The sequence below is a fragment of the Bacillus rossius genome, chromosome 1 (assembly GCF_032445375.1).
Source record: "Bacillus rossius redtenbacheri isolate Brsri chromosome 1, Brsri_v3, whole genome shotgun sequence".
In the NCBI taxonomy this organism is placed as follows: Eukaryota; Metazoa; Arthropoda; class Insecta; order Phasmatodea; family Bacillidae; genus Bacillus; species Bacillus rossius.
The window spans coordinates 368,023,736-368,045,216 of NC_086330.1; the positions used below are offsets into that span (position 1 = coordinate 368,023,736).

Consider the following 21,481-nt stretch of genomic DNA (forward strand, 5'->3'; position numbering starts at 1 on the left):
TCGATGATAATTTATAGATCGCAAAGTCCAACTGTGTAGATACTTGCACTCATTGTTTAATCTTGCATGCAATATGCACTGGAAAAATTATTCAAAACAAAAGTATTGTAAAAATTATTTTATCAATAAGTATCACAAAGTATTGTCTGTTGTTGCGAAATGAATTGACACGTGACCGAAGGTGTAGATATAAATAAGCCTGCAACATCGCACAACACTACCTTCTTGAAAGAGCGGGAACTAAAATGAAAGGTAATGCATCGAATTATTTTAAGGTATCTCTCTATATAGATTTTTTTTAAATAGTGTATTTAATATAATAATATGCGTGTGGGATAACCACCCTTCAGTTTAGACGAGTGGCATTTATCACATCCAGGTTTGATAGCACTTGATCAAGCATGCTATTTAGGACAGTGACGTATTCCAGTGCGATCACTGCAAATTGGCGAGGTTAGTGAACTCGGAGCTTTGAAGCGTGTCAAGTAGGTAGCTTTAAGATAAACGTTCTAAATGTACCATTTTCTGAGTGGTCACTGTTCGACCAATTGAAGAGTGACATTATCACACAGTGCTGATATGCTATTACATTGTTTCCGTGTTGGGCTATTACTGAGCACCAAAATATTGTGTGTGATTGATTTTTGTTACATCTTTATCAAACCATTTAAATGACATTTTGAAAAGGAATCACATAATTCGATATGTTCCCCAGAAACCACATAATGTAATGATAATTATGTGATGTTAAATCATGAATCATTTTAAACATTTTATTTATATTGACACTTTAAAGACAGAGTGTTTCGAAAGCTTTTATGTAATATTGACTTTTACTTTTATTTTACCATATTATTAAACATATTTCCAAACAATATTTATATTTCCCTCATAAACATGTAACTTTGGCAGACTTAAAAGAAAGGAAAATAATATAGTTATTACGTACATATATTAATGTCATATAAATAAATGCAAGAAGCTTACTTTGTAACAATAAATGAGTCAATACATTAACATAAACAATACATAAACGTTAAAATCGGTTGCAGTGAAATGGGCAATAATTTAATCGACAATGTTAAAATAATTACTACACACAATTTGAACAGACTACACTTTAATTAGTAATGATTATCACTTCTTCTTTGTCTGGACCAACCACGAAGAGGATATCTTGAAAATGTATACATGCTACGCCTTACGACGACACTTCAACCATCTCTCCATCCGCGTCGATAACAGAGTGCGACGCAGGGTATTGCTCTGACAGAAGCATCCTCAACTGCTGTCCATTCTGGTCCATTTGATCACTTTTGAAATAAGATGTGAAGAAAAAACTGCCCTTAAAATGGGGATATAAGATCATGTTCACCCTCTGGTTTCACCTAAAGGGGAGGAAGCAACGTATCAAGAAAGATCAGTAGTTCCTCGACTTAACTTCTAATGAAAACATGGATACTGATGGTAGATAAATGTTCATTTAAGCGTGAAAATTTTACACCGAAGAGAGATATCAACAGTGACGGTTGGACTGAATAATCAGACCTTTATTCACTCAGGCTTTTGGTGAGGATGAATTCATTTTAAAAAATCCAGCCGCACACTTAAAATATATAACTATTAAAAAATACTGCGAATAAGTGAAATTTGAAAGGAAAACTGTTAGTACTCCTCCATTATAGATTCGTTTTGAGCAGTTTAATAGTTCTTCAGTAAAATTACACTAATTCTCAGTAGTTTTACAGTTCGATACTTATATGAAGTGGTTGATTCCCGCTCAGTAAACCAAAATTGTCACTACTGAATTAAAAATTCACGGCCTTTTAAGACATCATGTCATGACGACCATGATCTTGCAGACCACATTAAACCAATCAAAAATGACCAATCAGTTGAAAATGCCAACCATGGATACTTATATTTCTCGCGCTTTCGCCAAATAAGTGTTAACCTTTAAGACATATGAATAGGGACATCTGTATTTCGCGATTTCATTTCGTGTCAAGGTATTTCACAAAATACTGTAGCTTTTCTCCTGTGGTTATTGGCTGAGGTCGGTGAGAGGTGTCGTCCCGCTCTTGACGGGGCCAATGAGAATGTGGTTACCGTACTGCTGCACTCTCACAATTTGCCATGACTAGAGACCGGAAAAATTCGCGGATTCATTTCACGATATGCTCGCATCCAAACAACTGTACCTTTATATTGATTCTGTGATTGGCTTACAGTTTATCTGAAGGACTTTGAGCCAATGGAAAACCTTCAACCAAAAAAGTATCGAATCGCAAGCGACCCAGTTGACGGGTGTCACGAGTCAGTAGCCAATGCGCAAGTGACATTTGCCTGAGTGTGTAGGAGGTTGTGGAGTCTATCCTAGAGGTCATCGAAAGCGAGAATTTATCCAGTCTCTAGCCATGACTCTTAGAAAAAGCTACAGTGTTTTGTGAAATACCTTGACATGAAATGAAATCGCGAAATACAGGTGTCCCTACATATGACCGACACGTCTTGAATACTTGTTTCCTCTATGTTCCAGCAATCGCAGTGGTAGCCGTGCTGCTGGTGGCCTACGCCCAGGCTGACGTCACAGAGCTGACACAAGCCCAGGTGGACGCGCTGTCTGCTGAAGAGACCAACGCCATCACCCAGGAGCAATGGAGCACCATCTTCAACAGGTGGTGCAGTCCTCTCTTCGCCAGCTACGCCAAGTCCCAGTACCTGGCTGACCGCGTCAACTGCCACTACTTCTACGAGTGCGTGGGCTACAAGGCGGTGAGGATGCAGTGTGCCGCTGATCTCTTCTGGAATCCAACGGTAAGACTTTAACCTTGGCGTCAGTAGAGTCTTGACATATTTCGGAACCCTATGTCTCAACACCTATTGACCAACATCGAATACATTTAAGTACAGACAATGAAAACTACTCGAGTTGCCTTGATTCCAACTTGTTTTCTTTATTTAAATGTCAGTTAAATCATTCATCTGGTAATACTTACTTGACTGTAGGATTCTAATGTTTCATGTAATATTACCTCACTGGACCATTACAGAGAAATGTGTGTATATTTTAAGATTTAGAGCACCACACGAGTGTTTGTATTCTATGTGGATGATTCAAGGCGGGTAAAAAATCTTCTTACAAATTTGGCAGCCAGCTAACAAGTTGACATTTCCCCAAGTAGTGCCTTTTGAAATCTAGCTTTTAAGTACAGGATAAAACAAACAATAGAGTCACTACTGTTTTAAATCGAGCTATACTATCGAGTGATTTGGAGCTCATAATAAATTAGAACATTATTTCATTTGAAAAAAAAAAATGTCCCTGTAAAGAAAGTTACTATGTAACGAGATCTTCAAAGTTACATTAGGCATCCAACTCTTGCACAATGGTCATGGTGCTCATAAATTTGGTTATTTTCACTTCGCAGCTCATTTGGTCACAAGTAAATACTGAAATTCTCATGATTTCATTGGCTAAAACGTTTTGGCCACTAGAGCCCAAACTGCCCAAATTTTTTCCTCCAGGTGGTTCAAAGTTCTCTCAGGCAGGTTATTTATACGATGGTCCAATGTTACAATTTTAAAAAATTAAATTTTTATGTCAGTATGTCAACGCCATGTAACATGAAATTATAGGCTATCTTCTAATAAACTGATGTGTGTAGATTTGTTCAAACTATTGCCATTTGTCTTGCTATGAAGCGCGATGCATTATCACCCACGTCTTCCCAAAGACCATAAAATGATGAAGAAAACGCCGTATAAGTTATAACCACGCGGCAATTGTTGAGGCTTTGAGCCTATGGTGGTTGAGTGGGAATCCTGGTTCGATGCGCAGTTGAGTCAAAGCCGGATTTTTCGCAAGTATGAAATATGGCTGTTCCTCCAACAATTCGTTACATTACTGCTGCATCTCACACAGCAGACAATGATAAAAAAACTAGGACTCAAAATATCAGCACCATCAATTCCAGCGTGCAGTTAAATTAACCAGCCAAATTGCCAGGCCTGTTCTAATGACACCGCTGTCTAATAAATAGGGGCAGGCATTTTTCGCGCAAAAATCTGAACGCCTACTAGACTGCAACAAGGTATACCCACACCAGCGGTTCCTTCCTTGAGATTGGCGGCCATCTGAAAGAGAAGTCGTTGCCTTGTTTGCTCGAGCCACTAAGTACGAGTTTGCTTCCACACTGAATTAGTGTGATTGGTTGTTGTAACAATCGACATGCACCTCAAAGTAACTCACCCAATCACGAAACACAAACGATGCTACAGTGTTTTAACTTCCAGCTACTCTCAGGATCTTTTCGCGAAATTTTCATCGCCCTACTAATTAACTATCGCACAGAAGTGGGATGGCTCGGCGTATACTTTGACATGGACGTAAGTGACCATTTATTCACTGAGTAAGACTGCTGGAGCAGCCGTGTGTAGATTGGCCACACCTATCTGTTGAAGTTATCGCATTGGCTGGGCTTGACATGTGGCGGGTTCGTCCCCCTCCCCGCGGACAATATTTGGTACATTGTGTTGGCCCACTGGCTGTCCCGCGGCCGTCCATAATTCGCCTCTTATTGAAATAAAAACTGTAGGGATAACAAAAAAATAACCTGCTGCAGTCCGCACTTGCCTTTTGATTTGAAGGCTGTTCATTTTTTTTTTGTGAAAATGAATTATTTTTAAATTTTCAGCTCTATTGTTTAGTGAGTAAATTTTCAAAACCCTAGTACTCTTAAAAATCAGAAAAACCCCTAGTTTTTATTATGACTTTCAAGAAGTCAGTAATGAGTTAAAGTTGCTTTTTTTTTAAGGGGCTGTTATTTTCTTCAAAATTTTGAACACCTCAGTTAACTGGAAGGTATTTCATACCACCCGAAATCCTCCGGTTATTTATTTTTTTTTTTTAAATGAGAAGCTGGGTCCCTCGGATGTTGCTCCGTGTTGCTGGCCAGTTCAGGCATTTTGATGGCTACACCATACCCCAACAGCAACACTGCTGCATCCGCCGTTACACACCACGAACAGATAAAGGACGACAGAACTCAGCACCAGAAACAGAATTATCAGTATACCTACACTACAGTCTAAAATTTTCGTTTAGTAAGGTTTCTTGAGTTCCGGGAACAGCTTGAAGGTACCAACAACCATCAAATAACTCTCCGTGTATTACCATTCCATGTGGGTACCGAGGTTGGGTTCCTGTAAACTTACGTTTCTTTGACGTGAATACGTCTTTAAAGTTGCTTCCATAGTAGGAGGCAATTCAAAAAACGAATGACAACAAAATCGGGGGATACAGTTTGGTGTTGCAGCTACATATCTATCATTATCATATCCATACCAAATTTAATCACACAAATGGATAAAAATAATTCGTTACGCTAAGTGAGGACTTTGACGCATCGCGCGCGGTGTAGGGGGAAAGCGCCGCCATTTTGAGGTCGTTTTGCTGCGTTTCGAGATTTCCATTCAGCATAACTTTTGACTCAGAGAAGCTAAGACGTTCGTTTGGGTTTCAATCGTCAGATCTCGTCAAAATCTATCGATTACATATATAAAAACATAAGTGTGAGATAGTTTCAGTGAATATATATATGTTGTTAAAAATAAAATAAACAATTATATTATCTGTTAAGTACACGTATTCACGTACAACACACGGGCCGTGTCCATGACACAGCAAAACCCCATTTTTTGACGTGATAACGTCTTATAAATCGATGAACGCCGGCTGCACGCACGAAAAAGCATGACTCATTGTCACGTTCCGCCTGAGCCGAGCGTGCAAGAACCGGCCAACCACCATGCGAGAAAATCTTCTATGATATCAAACAGGTTAAGGCAGGCATTTTTAAAAGCAGCAATTTAAAAAAAAATATGACGTTATCACGTAAAATTATCGTCCGTGAACAGTTTTTACAGACAACTCCTTTTTTTTCTCAGAGTGTTGGGTTCAAACTGTCTGTGCCGCACGTGTTGCGTGCACAGAGCAAGGAGGGATACACAGAAGTGTGGCTCGTACAGTAGAAACTGAAACCATATTTTGCGCGACATCTGTTGGGTGGGCCCGTAACTACTAGCAAAAAATAAAAACTGGAAGGACCGGTTAAATACAACGTGTTAGGTTTAAACTATTAATTTAACTACTTGACGACTATAATTGCTTGATAACAGAGATTTAAACTGTGCGAGAAATACTAAATTATGTTTTGTATTAAAAAAAACATGATCTATATAAATTATTAGGAGATTAAAATTTTCCTGTATGCTGCTCCACAAAATATATGTGGTTAACAAAATATAGTGAATTAAGTTTCACTGGTTTGTTTGCCTGATAATACCTCATGCATTACTTCTCACAATCAGTGAAGCTATCTTAGATATATAGGGACACCTGTATTTCGCGATTTCATTTCATGTCAAGGTATTACACAAAACACTGTAGCTTTTTCTAAGAGTCGTGGCAAATTGTGAGGGTGCAGCAGTACGGTGACCACATTGTCATTGGCCCCCGTCAAGAGCGGGACGACACCTCTCACCGACCTCAGCCAATAACCACAGGCGAAAAGCTAGAGTATTTTGTGAAATACCTTGACACGAAATGTATTCGCTAAATACAGGTGTACCTAGATATATATATAATGAAAGCTACACTCTAACGGGTGGGCTCGGGAACTACTTCAGATAACCAGGTCTCAGTGTCGGCAATTAGAGTTTCTCCTTCGAGGTCGCGTGCCGGTCCACAAACCCCCAGCACCATGTGCGCACTAGCTCGCGGTGTCACCCGGGGATGTCACCCTGTTGCAGCTGAACACGTGCGACTACAAGTACCGCGCGGGCTGCAGCTGCGGCTGTGGTGGAGCCGGCAACAAGCCCACCTCCGGCCAGCCGGCCAAGACCACGCCCAGTCAGCAGGCCGTGCCCAATCAGAACCTGCCCATCCAGCAGGGCGCCGTGCCCAACCAGCACCTGCCCATCCAGCCGGCCGGCACCAACGACAACGGCGCCATCGAGATCCCCATCGCCAACAACCCCGTCGTCGTCGACCCTTACTGAACAAGCGGTCCCTCGTCACCAGTTCTTCCGGAACCACCCAGTCATGCACGTGTGTGTTTGGACAAACTTAACAAGATGAATAAAATTGTACTGAAATACCTGCCTTTCACTAACTCAAATTTCATTACGACTTTATGACGTGACGACTGGAGATCGGAAAAAATTCGCGGGTTCATTTCATGATATGTTATAATCCAAAAAACTGTATCTTTATATTGCTTCTGTGATTAACTCACGGTTTATCTGAAAGACTTTGAGCCGATGAAAAACCTTCAAACAAAAAAAGTACCGACTCGCAAGCGTCCCAGTTGACAGGTGTCACGAGTCAGTAGCCAAATGAGCAGGAGGCATTTGCCCGAGTGTGTAGGGGATTGTGGAGTCTATCCTAGAGGTCATCGAACTCGCGAATTTTTCCAGTCTCTAGTGATGACAAAATGCTAATTTCACATAAAAGTTAAATTCCGATATTCTTTTACCTTATGAGATACGACCTAAAGATAATTTTTTCTTTGTTTGGTGTATCTCATTAATATTTCATTTGTCTACGAGAAATTTTGACTCCTAATGCAACAAACACATTTTTGTGTTACAATTTGCCAGAAAGATGGTTGAGAAGGATGAACGTGTTGCAAAAAAAACATGCAATAAGTAAAAGTGATGAGGAATCTGTCAGTATATACAGCAAATCGACAGTTATGTGACTACAAACCATGTCAATTTGGGAATATCAGACATCTGTGCTGCTCTTACTTTAACATCTTGGTCTAACATTTGGCAATTATGGGGAAAAGCCACGTCGCTTTTCCACCTATGCATGGACTGATTCTACAGTACACTGTTAAAAATGCTCACCTTAAATCTACTAAGAACAATTGTTACAAATAGACTGGGATCTACTTAAACCACAGATATATTCTTAAATCTATGGGTACTTAGTTCACTATTTATAAAATGAGCTCACAAGAAAAATCTCGCAATAACAAAAAAAATCTTCAGAAACTTGTTAAATTCTCAGCAAATACGCTTCTTCTTTCCATATGCGTGTATACGACGGAACACAGAAGCCGGAATTTCCCTTAGTCTGTAAGAAGATCCAACTAACTAGAACTACAAAAAACTCTGCCCTTTATTGTTTTATAATTCGTTCAAAAGTCTGTATATGTCCACTGCAATTTCCAACAGAAGTATTTATGGCCTTTTCCTAAATAAATTTTTTATAAATAGTTATAAAATTCAAAATGTAGAAGTAAAAGTGTAAATTTTTAGTCTTTTCGCCGTGACCACTTTGAAACTTCCTTCAGCACACTGGTATTTACTCGGAAAATGGTTCACTGGTTACGGGGTGACAATTTGATTGATTGATTTCTTATACCCACTTCCAAATCTTTTTCTTCATACAACTTTTCTGATATTTTGCCATGTATTTCTTCGATAGGCTGCGGAACATGCAGGACTATAGAGATTTCTCGCTGAAATGACGCACAGGCAGTGAGTGGCTTCTGGGGTGAACTGTGGCAGAACGGCTTGCTTCCTTTCTGAATAGGAACGTAAGTCGTGCACCTGACTGCACATTGCGTTACCGCTTGCCCGTGATTGGTTGTTGGAAGTCCGGAGTTGATTAGTTTCTGGTGTGTGTTGCAAGAATGTACAGTCGTGAGCAAGCGCGGTCAGGCTGGCCACACTAGTTGCAGGTTTTTCCCATTCACTCCCGTGATCACACGCCAACTCTATACATTGTGGGCTTACTAGAAAAAGTCGGTAAGTCTAATTTCTGGATAAAGACTGTTAGTTCACTTACCAAGTTTTCCTTGCCTAGAATAGCGTTATAATGGACTTGCCGAAATAAAGCTAGAAGAAAACGTCCACAATCATTCATTATTTGGACTTCCAACCGTTTTCTTGGCGAAGATATTGCCCTTACAACTTCATCTGTGAAGTTAACTCATTTTCACAAAAAAGTGGACTTACCAACTTTTCCCACTAAGCCCACGATATTAAAACCATGAGGTTCAGCATCATGAGAGGTAACACCTCATCTGTGTTATCTCAAAACTTACCTATTAAGGCCAGATATCACAGATATTTCTTTATATTTAAAAGAGTTGTACATGCTTTAAAATTGTAGTTGTAATTGTAGTTGTTTATGGTTAGTTTCCAAAATGTTTGATCATTTACGGTTTTTTTGTAACAGATTTTTTAATCAACTCCTGATTTTCACCAAAATAACTGGAATTTGATGTGCTTTTTACCATCTGCATAAAATAACCTAATATCATGGCGATAAATCAAAAGCCTAACGTGTGTGTTTTAGTCCTGAGTTTCACTTGAATTAGCCATTAATATTTTGGTAAAACCACAATGAATATCTCAACTTAAGATTTACAGAATACATATTTCAGTTGATAGTTTGAAACTAAATATGTAAAATAAAATTTTATTTGATTCTTTTAGTAGGGCCCTAATTTGAAACCCCCCTAAACGTATCTGTTTGCGCAACACTGAATTTTTTATATTTCACTTGCCTACAGCACTCTTCTTTGAGACAGGCTGTGTTGCACGCACCCTTTGCCGTTAGGTCGCGCGGAACTGTGTTTCTGGCTAGAGTCTGACCTTAAACACAAGTTACAAAAAATACTTTTCGAGGCTCAAGGGACAGAGTGAGCATAAGTATGAAGAAGTAAAGCGAAGTGAAGTTTGTAGAAATAATAAAAATTTTATTTTCTGTATTGTAGTATGAAAGTATTAATGGATAAACAAATTCCGGATAAACCTCGGAATTCTCGTCCACGGAATCGAAACATACAAGCGAAATCTGCGAACGAGCTATTGAGGAAAAAAAAAACTAGTAATATCGATAATCCGGAGACCACAACATTTGAAGAAAAATGTCAACAAAATTCGCTAGGCAGGTGGGTGTTGGATCCTTTTTTTATGTTATCATGTTCCTAAACATGTTTTTCCCGCTTTTATTACATAATCTAGCTACACCCATGCTTACAGTAGGGAGTTGTGATTAGCCTCTAACAATCTAATCTGTTTCATAAGTATCTAATTTGCCCAATACAATCGAAAAAAAATCAGCAAGTCGCTACAGTGTTTTGAAAACGTGTAGGCGTAAATGGTATTAGTGATGTATTGTTCTTCGGTATGAACAAGATGGGAAAATAGATTCATACAAGTCAAGCACAGGCAGGGCAGGCCCAAAAAGATTAGCATAGGTGACTTATTAAAACCGGGAAAGAATGGTGCGTTTGGCTTAATAAAATATCTCATTGCTTATTTCAAGATCAAAAATTAGTGGAGAGTTTTAGGGTATCTGTAACTGACAAAAGTTTTCAAAACTTTTTTTTTTAAACCCACACGGTTAAAAAATGAATGTCGCCGATTGCGTGAATACATAGGTATTGTAATGTAAGCTGTAAACTGTTATTTGTTCACAAACCAGTAGGAATTACGAAACCACCCCTTCGGAGTAAATTTACGGATGTGCGTAGTGTGTCAAAACCGATACGTTGTACATAAGATCGTAGCGTGATTTTTTTTTTTTACTGAAAGTTGCAAACATTGTATTTTTAATCGTTTGAGAGCGGTAAATGCGGAATAATAACTGTAAAATTAATTTTTATACTCAATAATATTGTGCATTAAAATTATTAATCATGTAAATTATTTATACTGTGAATACGTTTTTAAAGTCAAGCGATTTCAATGCTTCTACAGCGTAACACCTATAATAGAGTAAAAAGTCCATCTTACTGTTTGTGTTTTCTATCCTATTCCATTTCGTGTAGGCCAGCCTGTTCAGTTATTTTAAAGTATTTTGTATGTCCGTATGTCCAAAAGCTTACATCAAGTCATGCACTCCCATTGCACAAATCTTTCAAAGATAATAAGTTAACATTGTGTTTTGTATATATATTTTTTGGTATTAGTAACAAAGATACGTTATATTAAAAATTGGGAGGAGACACGATTTTTTTAAGTTAAATATATCCATACGGACATTTTCTTGAATCAAATGCATCAATATGCACTGTTAAAAGCAAGCTTATGTTTGTCCATTATTATTTTGCCAAAATCAGTGTTGCAGTTAATCAGTTATCCGGGCCGGCGCTAAATATGTGACTTGATGTAAGTTTTTGGAAATACGCCATTGCTAAGAACTTTATCTGTTGAAGAAAAACTAAAAAATAAAATAAATAAATAAATAAATAAAAATACCCAAAAAGACAAAAACACACAAAAAATTAAGCAAACAATTGCTGTTGACAACAAGGATATGAACACCACAAAATATTCCGTAACAGGAATATGGTCAACAAACAAAGAAAAACAAAGTCGCACCTGTGTTTCCGTACCATGTGCGTCTCTGCCTGAGGACGGGAGCAGATAGCAGTTCCCGAAACGTCGCTTGTTTCTGTTTTGGTAAAACTATTGTGCTCGTTTGTCTTTTCGTTTTGTCGTGTTTTTTTGTCTCGTTTCAACTGTTGTGCTGAATTATTTTGGGTTCAATATTTTTGTGTTGTCATCATTTGTGGTTTTTTTTTTTCGTTTTTTTTTTCGTTCTCTTAGTACATTTTTCTTTGTTTTTCTTTGTTTGTTGACCATATTCCTGTTACGGAATATTTTGTGGTGTTCATATCCTTGTTGACAAAAGCAATTGTTTGCTTAATTTTTTGTGTGTTTTTGTCTTTTTGGTTTTTTTTTATTTATTTATTTTATTTTTTAGTTTTTCTTCAACAGGAAAAGTTCTTAGCAATGGCTAGAGGCACGATTATATGGTAATGCGCGATAAAACGAAATAACACCGAAAACCGCTTGAAAACACGAAATAAAACGAAATTGTGCGGAATCCGCGATATGTCACGAAATTTCGTCTATCCTGATTATTTACGTTTTTTTTCCCATTCTGTAAGGAAAATTCACTATCTTCAGTACAATCAAATATTTCTGACAGTAACTAGCAGCCATATATATTATATGCAACGGTGATTCATTATAGATTTTTAAATGAAGTCTCAGAATTAACGGCAATCTTGTGTACCATAATAATTTAAGATGTTGATAACTATGATACAATGGCCGCCGTTCACTTTCTGTAAATACAAAAATAACAAACGTCCAAAATATGTTTTTCTAATATTACGTTTTTAATCATTAAAATATTACACACTAAAGCACATTGCTTTTACTGTTTATTTAAAATAAAGTACTTAGGGTACGAAAATAAAATTAACCCTGCTTAACATAACGATTGTAAATAATAAATAGTACATGTTTATGTTGGCATTAATTTTCACGTGCGTATGTTGGTATTCGGTAAGCGTTTGTATTCGCATCTATTCTCCATTGTTTTGATATTTACAGCACGGCAAGTTTTTGCGAATTAAGAGGTTAAATTCTTCCTATGTGATTAAAAATTTTTGATAATGCCTAAAACGAAGGTTTCTGCCAGTGACAGAGCGAAAGAATTTTCCAGCGAAGGATTTTATTTCAGTGATAAAATTTTATTGTGCAAATTCTGTAACTGCAGGCTAGACTACGAGAGACGCGATACGCTTGTGAAACATGTCGCGAGTGAGAAACATAAGCGTTTGAAGCAAAACTCATCTGTTAAACGACATCCTTGTCTAAGAGTCTTTAATGCCATTAATTTGCTGTTCAACCCAAGAAATGTGAGTAGGGTTAGCATAGAAGATGCAAAGCTACAGAAGTCTCTGCATAACTTGCCTTCTGTTTCCCATCTTCCCATTGATACATTCATACATGGCTATGTTGCTTTCAAAAAAATAATTGAGGATGAACTTTCATTGCCAGAAACAAGCCAAATTGATGTTGCAAAGGTACTTTGCTCCCTTAAAGGGGACTACAGTGAATTTGCTCAAGCCAGTTTAAGGGCAATCTGGTTCCCAACATCAAATGATGCAGAACGTTCATTTTCCAGGTACTCACTGGTAGTTAGTGACAGAAGACAACGTCTCACTCCAGAAAATGCGGAAAAATTTAACTATGATAGCATTTCAATAAAACCGTCTTAATAGTAACTTTGGAAGTGCTTAATTGTGTAATTTTGTAGTGTATGTGATTGCAATTAAGTCGTGAAATTTTTAGTAGTTATTTAAAAGTTTTAATTTATGAATTGGCAAATGAACTTAATTGTAATTAGATCATGAGGTTTTAGTGTATATTAATATTTGTTTTAATAAATTTGCATGTCGTACAGAAAAGCAAGAAAATTTTACCGTGGGTATTTTGAGCAAAAAAATAAAACCATATAACACCAAAATCTTTATTTTTTTACACCGAAATTTGTCTTAAAATAACACCACACAATCTTGACTCTAGCAATGGCGTATGTCCAAAAACTTACATCAAGTCATGCACTCCCATTGCACAAATCTTTTAAAGATAACGCTAAATATGTGGTATGTTAGAGTTATACTTGCACTACGTTAAAAATTAGACCACTTTCTTCTGCATCTCTCTTTCTTGCTGTCAAGCTTTTATTACGAAGTGTTTTTTTTAATGCTTTCCTAAACACAGCCGTACAAACAATTTCAGAAAAAAAAAATTTTTTTCTCAAATTTCCATATTTTCACAAAAAAATATTAATTTATATTTTATGACTTAAATTATGATTCAATATATTTCTTGTTTCAACCTGATATTATTGCAGGGGTTAAGAAAAAAAAGCATAAGAAAAATTCAATATCCATTTAATTAATACTGCAACTAGAGATTCGAATACTGAAACGGCACTAGTATTTATACACAAGTGAAAACAAATCTTAGAAAGAACATTCTAATGATGCGATGGATATAGTTTTCGGAACATTTTCATTAGACAATAATTGGTATACAAATCATTGTATACTAGTCGTTAATGTACTTGGCAGCCATTCACACGTTGCACGTAAGCCATAAGTCGAGGTTTACAATAAAGTAAACAAATATAATGTAAAACCTCTTCTTAATGACAAATAAAAAATAACCAAACCAATTTTGTGTTCAAACGAAATAAATCTAACATTTTATCAACAATGGTGCAATTAATGCTGATGATTTATTCTTCGCGTGTTTATTATGTCATTAATATTTATTTTATTTTACAATAATTCAGATTGTAACATATTTTTTGAAGTGACAACGTCTAATAAATCGATGAACGCCGGCTGCACACACGAAAAAGTATTCCGTTACGCACATTGTTCCGTTACGCTGTGTCTCGTTACGCTCATTGTTCCGTTACGCTGTGTCCCGCTACGCTCATTGTTCCGTTACGCTGTGTCCCGCTACGCTCATTGCTCCGTTACGCTGTGTGCCGTTACGCTGTCGGCGAGTGCAGTAATAATAGGTTATGTTACAATTGACAAAAAAATTATGGTGATTCATATAATTGATGATAGATATTTGATAACAGGTTATTTATATGAAAACTTGTTCATAATTATATTTAAACTTTATAGCTAAACGCCAGTTTTTAAAATTAATTACAAGTCATCTACACGTGAACTGTTTCGTCGACTGTTTATAAAGTGAAGTGAAAAGTTAATGTGGTTTTCATTGCTTATTACAACAACTATTTCGACAGTAAAAGTGAATTATTCTTGCATTTTAAACATCTGATTACTAGTATAATTTCAAGTATTTATTCTTTTATTATTTAAATAAAAATGATTCAATTTTATTCATAAAAGTATGCAATCATTTCATCAATGTTTTGTTATGACGTCACGTTAAACTATCGTCCATAAACCGACTTTACAGACAACCAATTTTTTCTTTATAGTTAATAGTAGCTAAGTTCGTCGTATGGAAAGCTGTCACTTATAATGGCAATGCTAGCGTACTTTTAGTACACGTAAAAAAATTGTTAGCAGCAACATAACGTTCTGGTTGCTAATGTTTTGGTGTTGCAGTGTTGTTGCACATGACGGAGGCCTGGGAGTACCGAATCCTCGCCAGAGCGTGATGACATGCACAGTGATGTCTGTGATTGACACGTGAAGCACTCCACTACTTTATCGCACACATTATCTCATTATATTCTCACGTATTTACACATGCCCGAAACGTCAACTAGTATAAAGGTTCATAATTAATTGGTTTTCTATAGAATTACTTGTCAAATCAAGAGTGACAGCAAGAATGAGAGGTAAGGAATGATGGAGATAGGATTTTATAATTAAATAAAAACAAAAAAAATACTGTTGCAGTAATTATTAGACGTTCACAATTTTTGGGGTCAGTAGTTATAAAAAAAATTTAAGTAATAATGTTCTTCGCTGCTCTATTTAAGGGTAAAGTCGATGAAACTTTCAGAAGTGTTGATTAGTCTATTAAACTGCAACGCAAACGCGCTTACTTTGCAGCCTATGCAGCAATAACGGTTCGAATAATTGCAAAGTTTATCTCTGGAAGCCAGTGACCTAAACTATATCTACCAGTAGAACAGAGTATTTTTTTTTACAATTAATTACTAAGGATAAAATTAAAATAAAACACTAACTGAACAAACAAGTATCTCTGTTCAAACCACACATTTAGTATTGGTACCATTAAAAAAAATAATTAGAAACTGCCTTCCTTAGATTTTCATTAACATTAGAAAAGTGTGTGTAATAATCACATTTACTAAAATAATAATGCTGTGACAGATATTTCGGCTGTAGTTTTAGAGTTTACAAAAATTATAAAAAGTGTATATAGTAAAAATCTTTCAAAGATAACAAAATTTTAAACAAGTATGTTCATTTTTTTCTGTAACTTGTATTACCTCAACACTGAAAAATAAATTCAGTTAATTAAACTGTTATCCAAAACATGAAAGTAATTTAATAACTGCTTCACTTCAATACATTTAAGTACACTATAATAAATAAAAAACAGCGTACGTCATTATCGAAAAAAAAATTAAATATAATATAATTTGATCTTCAATACTGTTTGTTTTACTAGAATACACTTAGTATAATATCCATCACCTTATAACATTTTATAAGGCATTATTTGAACTATTTATTAGATGTGTTGTATAAAATGAAACTTACTTTGATAATAAACTGTAAAAAAAGTTTCAACTTCATTTGGTTTTCATTTCAATTTCTTATTATAACTTTGCCAATTGTTTTCATTAATATTTAATAAGCGAATAGGTAAGAAATCTTCCTTGTGTGTTAAAAAATGTAAAACCATTAAATGGCCACATGAAGTTGATATATTTAGTAAATATAAAGCACACACATATGTTTACGTAATAGTATTTGAAACTACTTGATGTAAACTTTTTCAAGGTAAAGATTTTTTTCCCATCCAATATGAAACTAAAATGTTCAAGTTAAAAAAGAGCATTTATAGGCCTTTCAAATAAATGCATGAACCTATAAATCTCGATTATAACTGGCAAAATTACATAACTTTATAATCAATAGCTAAAAATTATTTTTCGATTATCTTACAAAAATTTAAAATGTAATTAATTGTAACTTAAATTTATTGAGTTAAATTTCTATAGTAATGATGGGCTCTGATAGACTTCTTAGTTTATTATTAGATATCTATTTTTCCATTATCGAGCAAATTATCCTTTTCAGTAGATACTGTAATTTTAAAGAATTTTGTACCCAAGCCCTAACATTGAATGGGTAGCAAAGTTAAGAGGTAATACTTACTTGGCGTAATAAAAATAAAAATTTAATTTTGCATGCAAATAATAATTTGCATAAATAAAATAATTAAAGAGATTGATTGATATTATAAATACGGTTTGTTAATTATAAAATAAAATAAATTAAAAATGTAAATAAAACTTAATATAAACACATGTATAAAATTAATTATTTCATTAAGTAATATAATCGAGTTTAATTTTATAAGAAAAGAAAACCAATAAATGTGCTTAATATTTGTTCTTATTAATTTGTATTATGTATTAAATAGTAATGTAATAATTTACAATTTATAATGCAAAAATTATACTGACGGCACCATAACCTCACTCACTTATATAAATACACTTGAAAATACACTTTAAAAAGTTTATAAACACAAACCAACACTAATATTCAAAAAAATTAAATGTTTTCAATAATACAGGCCAATATTCAACATCAATCACTAAATATTAAAATGTTAAAAACATATTATTTTTTTTTATTTTTGTATGTATGTATGTATGTATTTTTCATCAGTGAAAATTTCGTTGGTTGGTGAGTAGGCATCGTAAAAATTCACGCTCATATTTTTTCATAACATGCCTAAAGAAGAATAACTTATAAAAAACATGTAACTCTGCTAATTGCCTAGAAGTTAAAATACTTTAAAGCATACTTTTGCAACTGCCAATCAAAGTAACTAATCAAACTACCAAAGCAAGTCTTTGCATGTGCGGGTCGTTTTTTGTACATTTTATGGCCACATCTACACTGCGAAACTAAAAGTATGGCAGCAATAAGGCGTCCAATTTTTTTACAGTTTTCAAGAGGAAATTTTTTTCGGGCAAGGTATAGTTACAAGTTTAGTTAACACTTAAATTCCTTTCATTCTATAGAACGAACACTGAAAAATGTAGTTTTCAACTACCTTATACCAGCTGATCAACCCTGAAATGTTCTATTGCTGGTCAGTGTTCTCAGTGCGTGTTCCAATGAAATAAATAAAACAATAAAATATTTTGGCAAGGTTTCGTAAATTCAGTCAAACAGAAGATATTTAGTAGACAAGCTATTTCGTAGTGGGTCAATTTGGCTTGCAAATTTTTCCAGAAACAGTTCGCAGCATGGAGCATTCACATTAAAATCTAACCATTCAAAAGAATGACCATAAACAGAAAAAATGAAGACAACTTTTCAACCGCATCAGGTTTCTGTCTAATTCCAAACATTTCTCTATGAATACATACAAACAGGTATAGGTTTTTTTTTTTCACAGTAAACATTTAACACCAAAGAGATTTTATTAAATATTTACTATCACCTGGGTCTAGGCTAAAAGTTAGTGCATGCATTTCGAGATGTGCCTTTATAAAAATTATACCATGTAAGCATCAAGAAGTAGGGTTGACACATGGTGAATACTTGTTTCCTCTGTGTTCCAGCATTCACAGTGGTAGCCTTGCTGCTGGTGGCCTACGCCCAGGCTGACGTCACCGAGCTGACACAAGCCCAGGTGGACGCGCTGTCTGCGGAGGAACTCCAGGCCATCACCCAGGAGCAGTGGGGCATCATCTCCTCCAGGTGGTGCAGTCCTCTCTTCGCCAGCTACGCCAAGTCCCAGTACCTGCCGGACCGCACCAACTGCCACTACTACTACGAGTGCGTGGGCTACAAGGCGGTGAGGATGGAGTGTGCCGCCAACCTCTACTGGAACACCAAGGTGAGTCTCTGTTTTCACACTGGTTGTTGAAGGCAGTTTTGGAATGTAGTCACCCATATCTAGATAAATAACAGTAACAACTTTTTTGTTCCAGCTGCTCACTTGCGACTACCCAAACCATGCTGGCTGTTTGTGGAAACACGAGCCCACATATTCTACCACTACGCAATCAGACGAATCAGCTTCAGAAAACTCTGCAGGAGTTACCACCACACAAGCTACAACAACAAAACTAAAATCTACAAAGCAAACTATTGCTACCACTACCACTTACCCAACATCGGCTGGACAAACAGATATGACAACATATTCAACAGTAGACGTAAGTGTAACAAAATTACCACATACAACAACAACTACAACAGCAACTAAAATAACAAATGTCACGAAAAATACAGGTTCAAGTATCGAGCAAATATCTTCGAAACCAGTCAAAACAACAACACCACAAAGTATAACACAAAAACCAACTGGTCAATATGAACCAGGACCATCAACATCAACTAATTTTCCACAATCTAATGGAGAGTCACAAGAAAATAGACCACAACTACCAAATGGACAACCACAACCAGCAGGACCATCACAACCAATACACTACCCACAACCAAATGGAGAGGCACAAGAAAATAGACCACCACTACCACAAGGACAACCACAACAAGCAGAACCATCACAACCAATTAACTACCCACAACCAAATGGAGTAGCACAAGAAAATAGACCACCACAATCACATGGACAACAACAAGCAGGACCATCACAACCAAATGGAGAGGCACAAGAAAATAGACCACCATTATCACATGGACAAACACAACCTGCAGGACAATCACAACCAATTAACTACCCACAACCCAATGGAGAGTTACAAGAAAATAGACCACCACTATCACATGGACAACCACAACAAGCAGGACCATCACAACCAATTAACTACCCACAACCCAATGGAGAGTTACAAGAAAATAGACCACCACTATCACATGGACAACCACAACAAGCAGGACCATCACAACCAGTTAACTACCCACAACCAAATGGAGAGGCACAAGAAAATAGACCACCACTATCACATGGACAACCACAACCAGCAGGACCATCACAACCAATTAACTACCCACAACAAAATGGAGAGGCACAAGAAAATAGACCACCACTATCTCATGGACAACCACAACCAGCAGGACCATCACAACCATTTAACTACCCACAACCAAATGGAGTAGCACAACAAAATAGACCACCACTGCCACATGTACAACAACAAGCCGGACCATCACAACCAATTAACTACCCACAACCAAATGGAGAGGCACAAGAAAATAGACGACAACCACCACATGGACAACCACTACAAGCAGGACCATCACAACCAATTAACTACCCACAACCAAATGGAGAGTCACAAGAAAATAGACCACAACCACCACATGGACAACCACAACAATCAGGACCATCACAACCAATTAACTACCCACAACCAAATGGAGAGGCACAAGAAAATAGACCACCACTATATCATGGACAACCACAACCAGCAGGACCATCACAACCAAATAACTACCCACAACCCAATGGAGTAACAGAAGAAAATAGACCACAACCACCACATGGACAAACACAACCTGCAGTACAATCACAACCAATTAACTACCCACAACCAAATGGAGAGTTACAAGAAAATAGACCACCACTATCACATGGACAACAACCAGCAGGACCATCAGAACCAATTAACTACCCACAACCCAATGGAGAGGCACAAGAAAATAGACCACAACCACCACATGGACAAACACAACAAGCAGGACCATCACAATCTATTAACTACCCACAACCAAATGGAGAGGCACAAGAAAATAGACCACCACTATCACATGGAGAACCACAACCAGCAGGACCATCACAACCAATTAACAACCCACAACCAAATGGAGAGGCACAAGAAAATAGACCACCACTATCACATGGACAACAACCAGCAGGACCATCACAACCAATTAACTACCCACAACCAAATGGAGAGTTACAAGAAAATAGACCACCACTATCACATGGACAACAACCAGCAGGACCATCACAACCAATTAACTACCCACAACCCAATGGAGAGGCACAAGAAAATAGACCACAACCACCACATGGACAAACACAACAAGCAGGACCATCACAATCTATTAACTACCCACAACCAAATGGAGAGGCACAAGAAAATAGACCACCACTATCACATGGAGAACCACAACCAGCAGGACCATCACAACCAATTAACAACCCACAACCAAATGGAGAGGCACAAGAAAATAGACCACCACTATCACATGGACAACAACCAGCAGGACCATCACAACCAAATAACTACCCACAACCCAATGGAGTAACAGAAGAAAATAGACCACAACCACCACATGGACAACGACAACCAGCAGGACCATCGCAACTAATTAACTACCCACAACCAAATGGAAAGGCTCAGGAAAATAGACCACCACTACCACATGTACATCAACAACAAGCAGGACCATCACAACCAATTAACTACCCACAACCAAATGGAGAGTATCATGAAAATAGACCACAACAACCATCTGGCAAATGGCAACCAATAGAATCCTTGTGATCATATTACTACCCTCGACTAAGTAAAAAGACACACCACAATTGACCATAATTACAACATGTCCAGCAATCATAATTAGTAACTTTACATGCAAATAACCACCCACAACCAAAGGGAGAATCACAACAAATATACTACAATTATGATTAGGCTAAACACATCCACGAGGACCATTGCACGCATTTAACTATCCATCTCCAAATGTACAGCCATTGAATTATATACTTCAACAATAATTTTGAAAACAACAACAAGTAGGACCGCCAGTCATACAACCACTCTCAACCATATTTAGAGCCACCCCAAAGTAGACCTTATTTACCACATTGACTACTACCACAACAAGCATGACAATCTAAGCCAATAACTATCTAAAACCTAATGATGGGCCACAACAACATTTACCACTACCTCTGTCTGGCC

At 36.6% G+C, this 21,481-nt stretch overlaps 4 protein-coding genes across 4 annotated transcripts; all 4 read left to right on the forward strand.

Moving 5' to 3' along the window:
* The first annotated feature begins 149 nt into the window (after positions 1 to 149).
* Positions 150 to 7,158, forward strand: LOC134530578 (uncharacterized). The gene is made up of 3 exons (XM_063365541.1): positions 150 to 252; positions 2,540 to 2,817; positions 6,814 to 7,158. The coding sequence occupies exons 1-3, from the start codon at positions 246 to 248 to the stop codon at positions 7,060 to 7,062; spliced, it is 534 nt and encodes a 177-aa protein (XP_063221611.1). The 5' UTR covers positions 150 to 245; the 3' UTR covers positions 7,063 to 7,158.
* A 12,014-nt stretch (positions 7,159 to 19,172) lies between these two features.
* On the forward strand, positions 19,173 to 19,664 carry LOC134528577 (histidine-rich glycoprotein-like). The gene has a single exon (XM_063362325.1). The coding sequence runs from the start codon at positions 19,173 to 19,175 to the stop codon at positions 19,662 to 19,664; it is 492 nt and encodes a 163-aa protein (XP_063218395.1).
* A 27-nt stretch (positions 19,665 to 19,691) lies between these two features.
* On the forward strand, positions 19,692 to 20,021 carry LOC134528585 (uncharacterized histidine-rich protein DDB_G0274557-like). Its single transcript, XM_063362338.1, has one exon. The coding sequence runs from the start codon at positions 19,692 to 19,694 to the stop codon at positions 20,019 to 20,021; it is 330 nt and encodes a 109-aa protein (XP_063218408.1).
* Positions 20,022 to 20,102: 81 nt separating this feature from the next.
* On the forward strand, positions 20,103 to 20,819 carry LOC134528593 (histidine-rich glycoprotein-like). Its single transcript, XM_063362348.1, has one exon. The coding sequence runs from the start codon at positions 20,103 to 20,105 to the stop codon at positions 20,817 to 20,819; it is 717 nt and encodes a 238-aa protein (XP_063218418.1).
* The last annotated feature ends 662 nt before the right edge of the window (positions 20,820 to 21,481 follow it).

Bases quoted from the DNA above. Each gene is read 5' to 3' on its own strand.
- LOC134530578 (XM_063365541.1), top strand. The intron at 2,818-6,813 runs GTAAGACTTTAA...ACCCTGTTGCAG, and splicing joins ATCTCTTCTGGAATCCAACG to CTGAACACGTGCGACTACAA.
- LOC134528577 (XM_063362325.1), top strand. From the start codon at position 19,173: ATGGACAACAACAAGCAGGACCATCACAACCAAATGGAGAGGCACAAG.
- LOC134528585 (XM_063362338.1), top strand. From the start codon at position 19,692: ATGTACAACAACAAGCCGGACCATCACAACCAATTAACTACCCACAAC.
- LOC134528593 (XM_063362348.1), top strand. From the start codon at position 20,103: ATGGAGAGTTACAAGAAAATAGACCACCACTATCACATGGACAACAAC.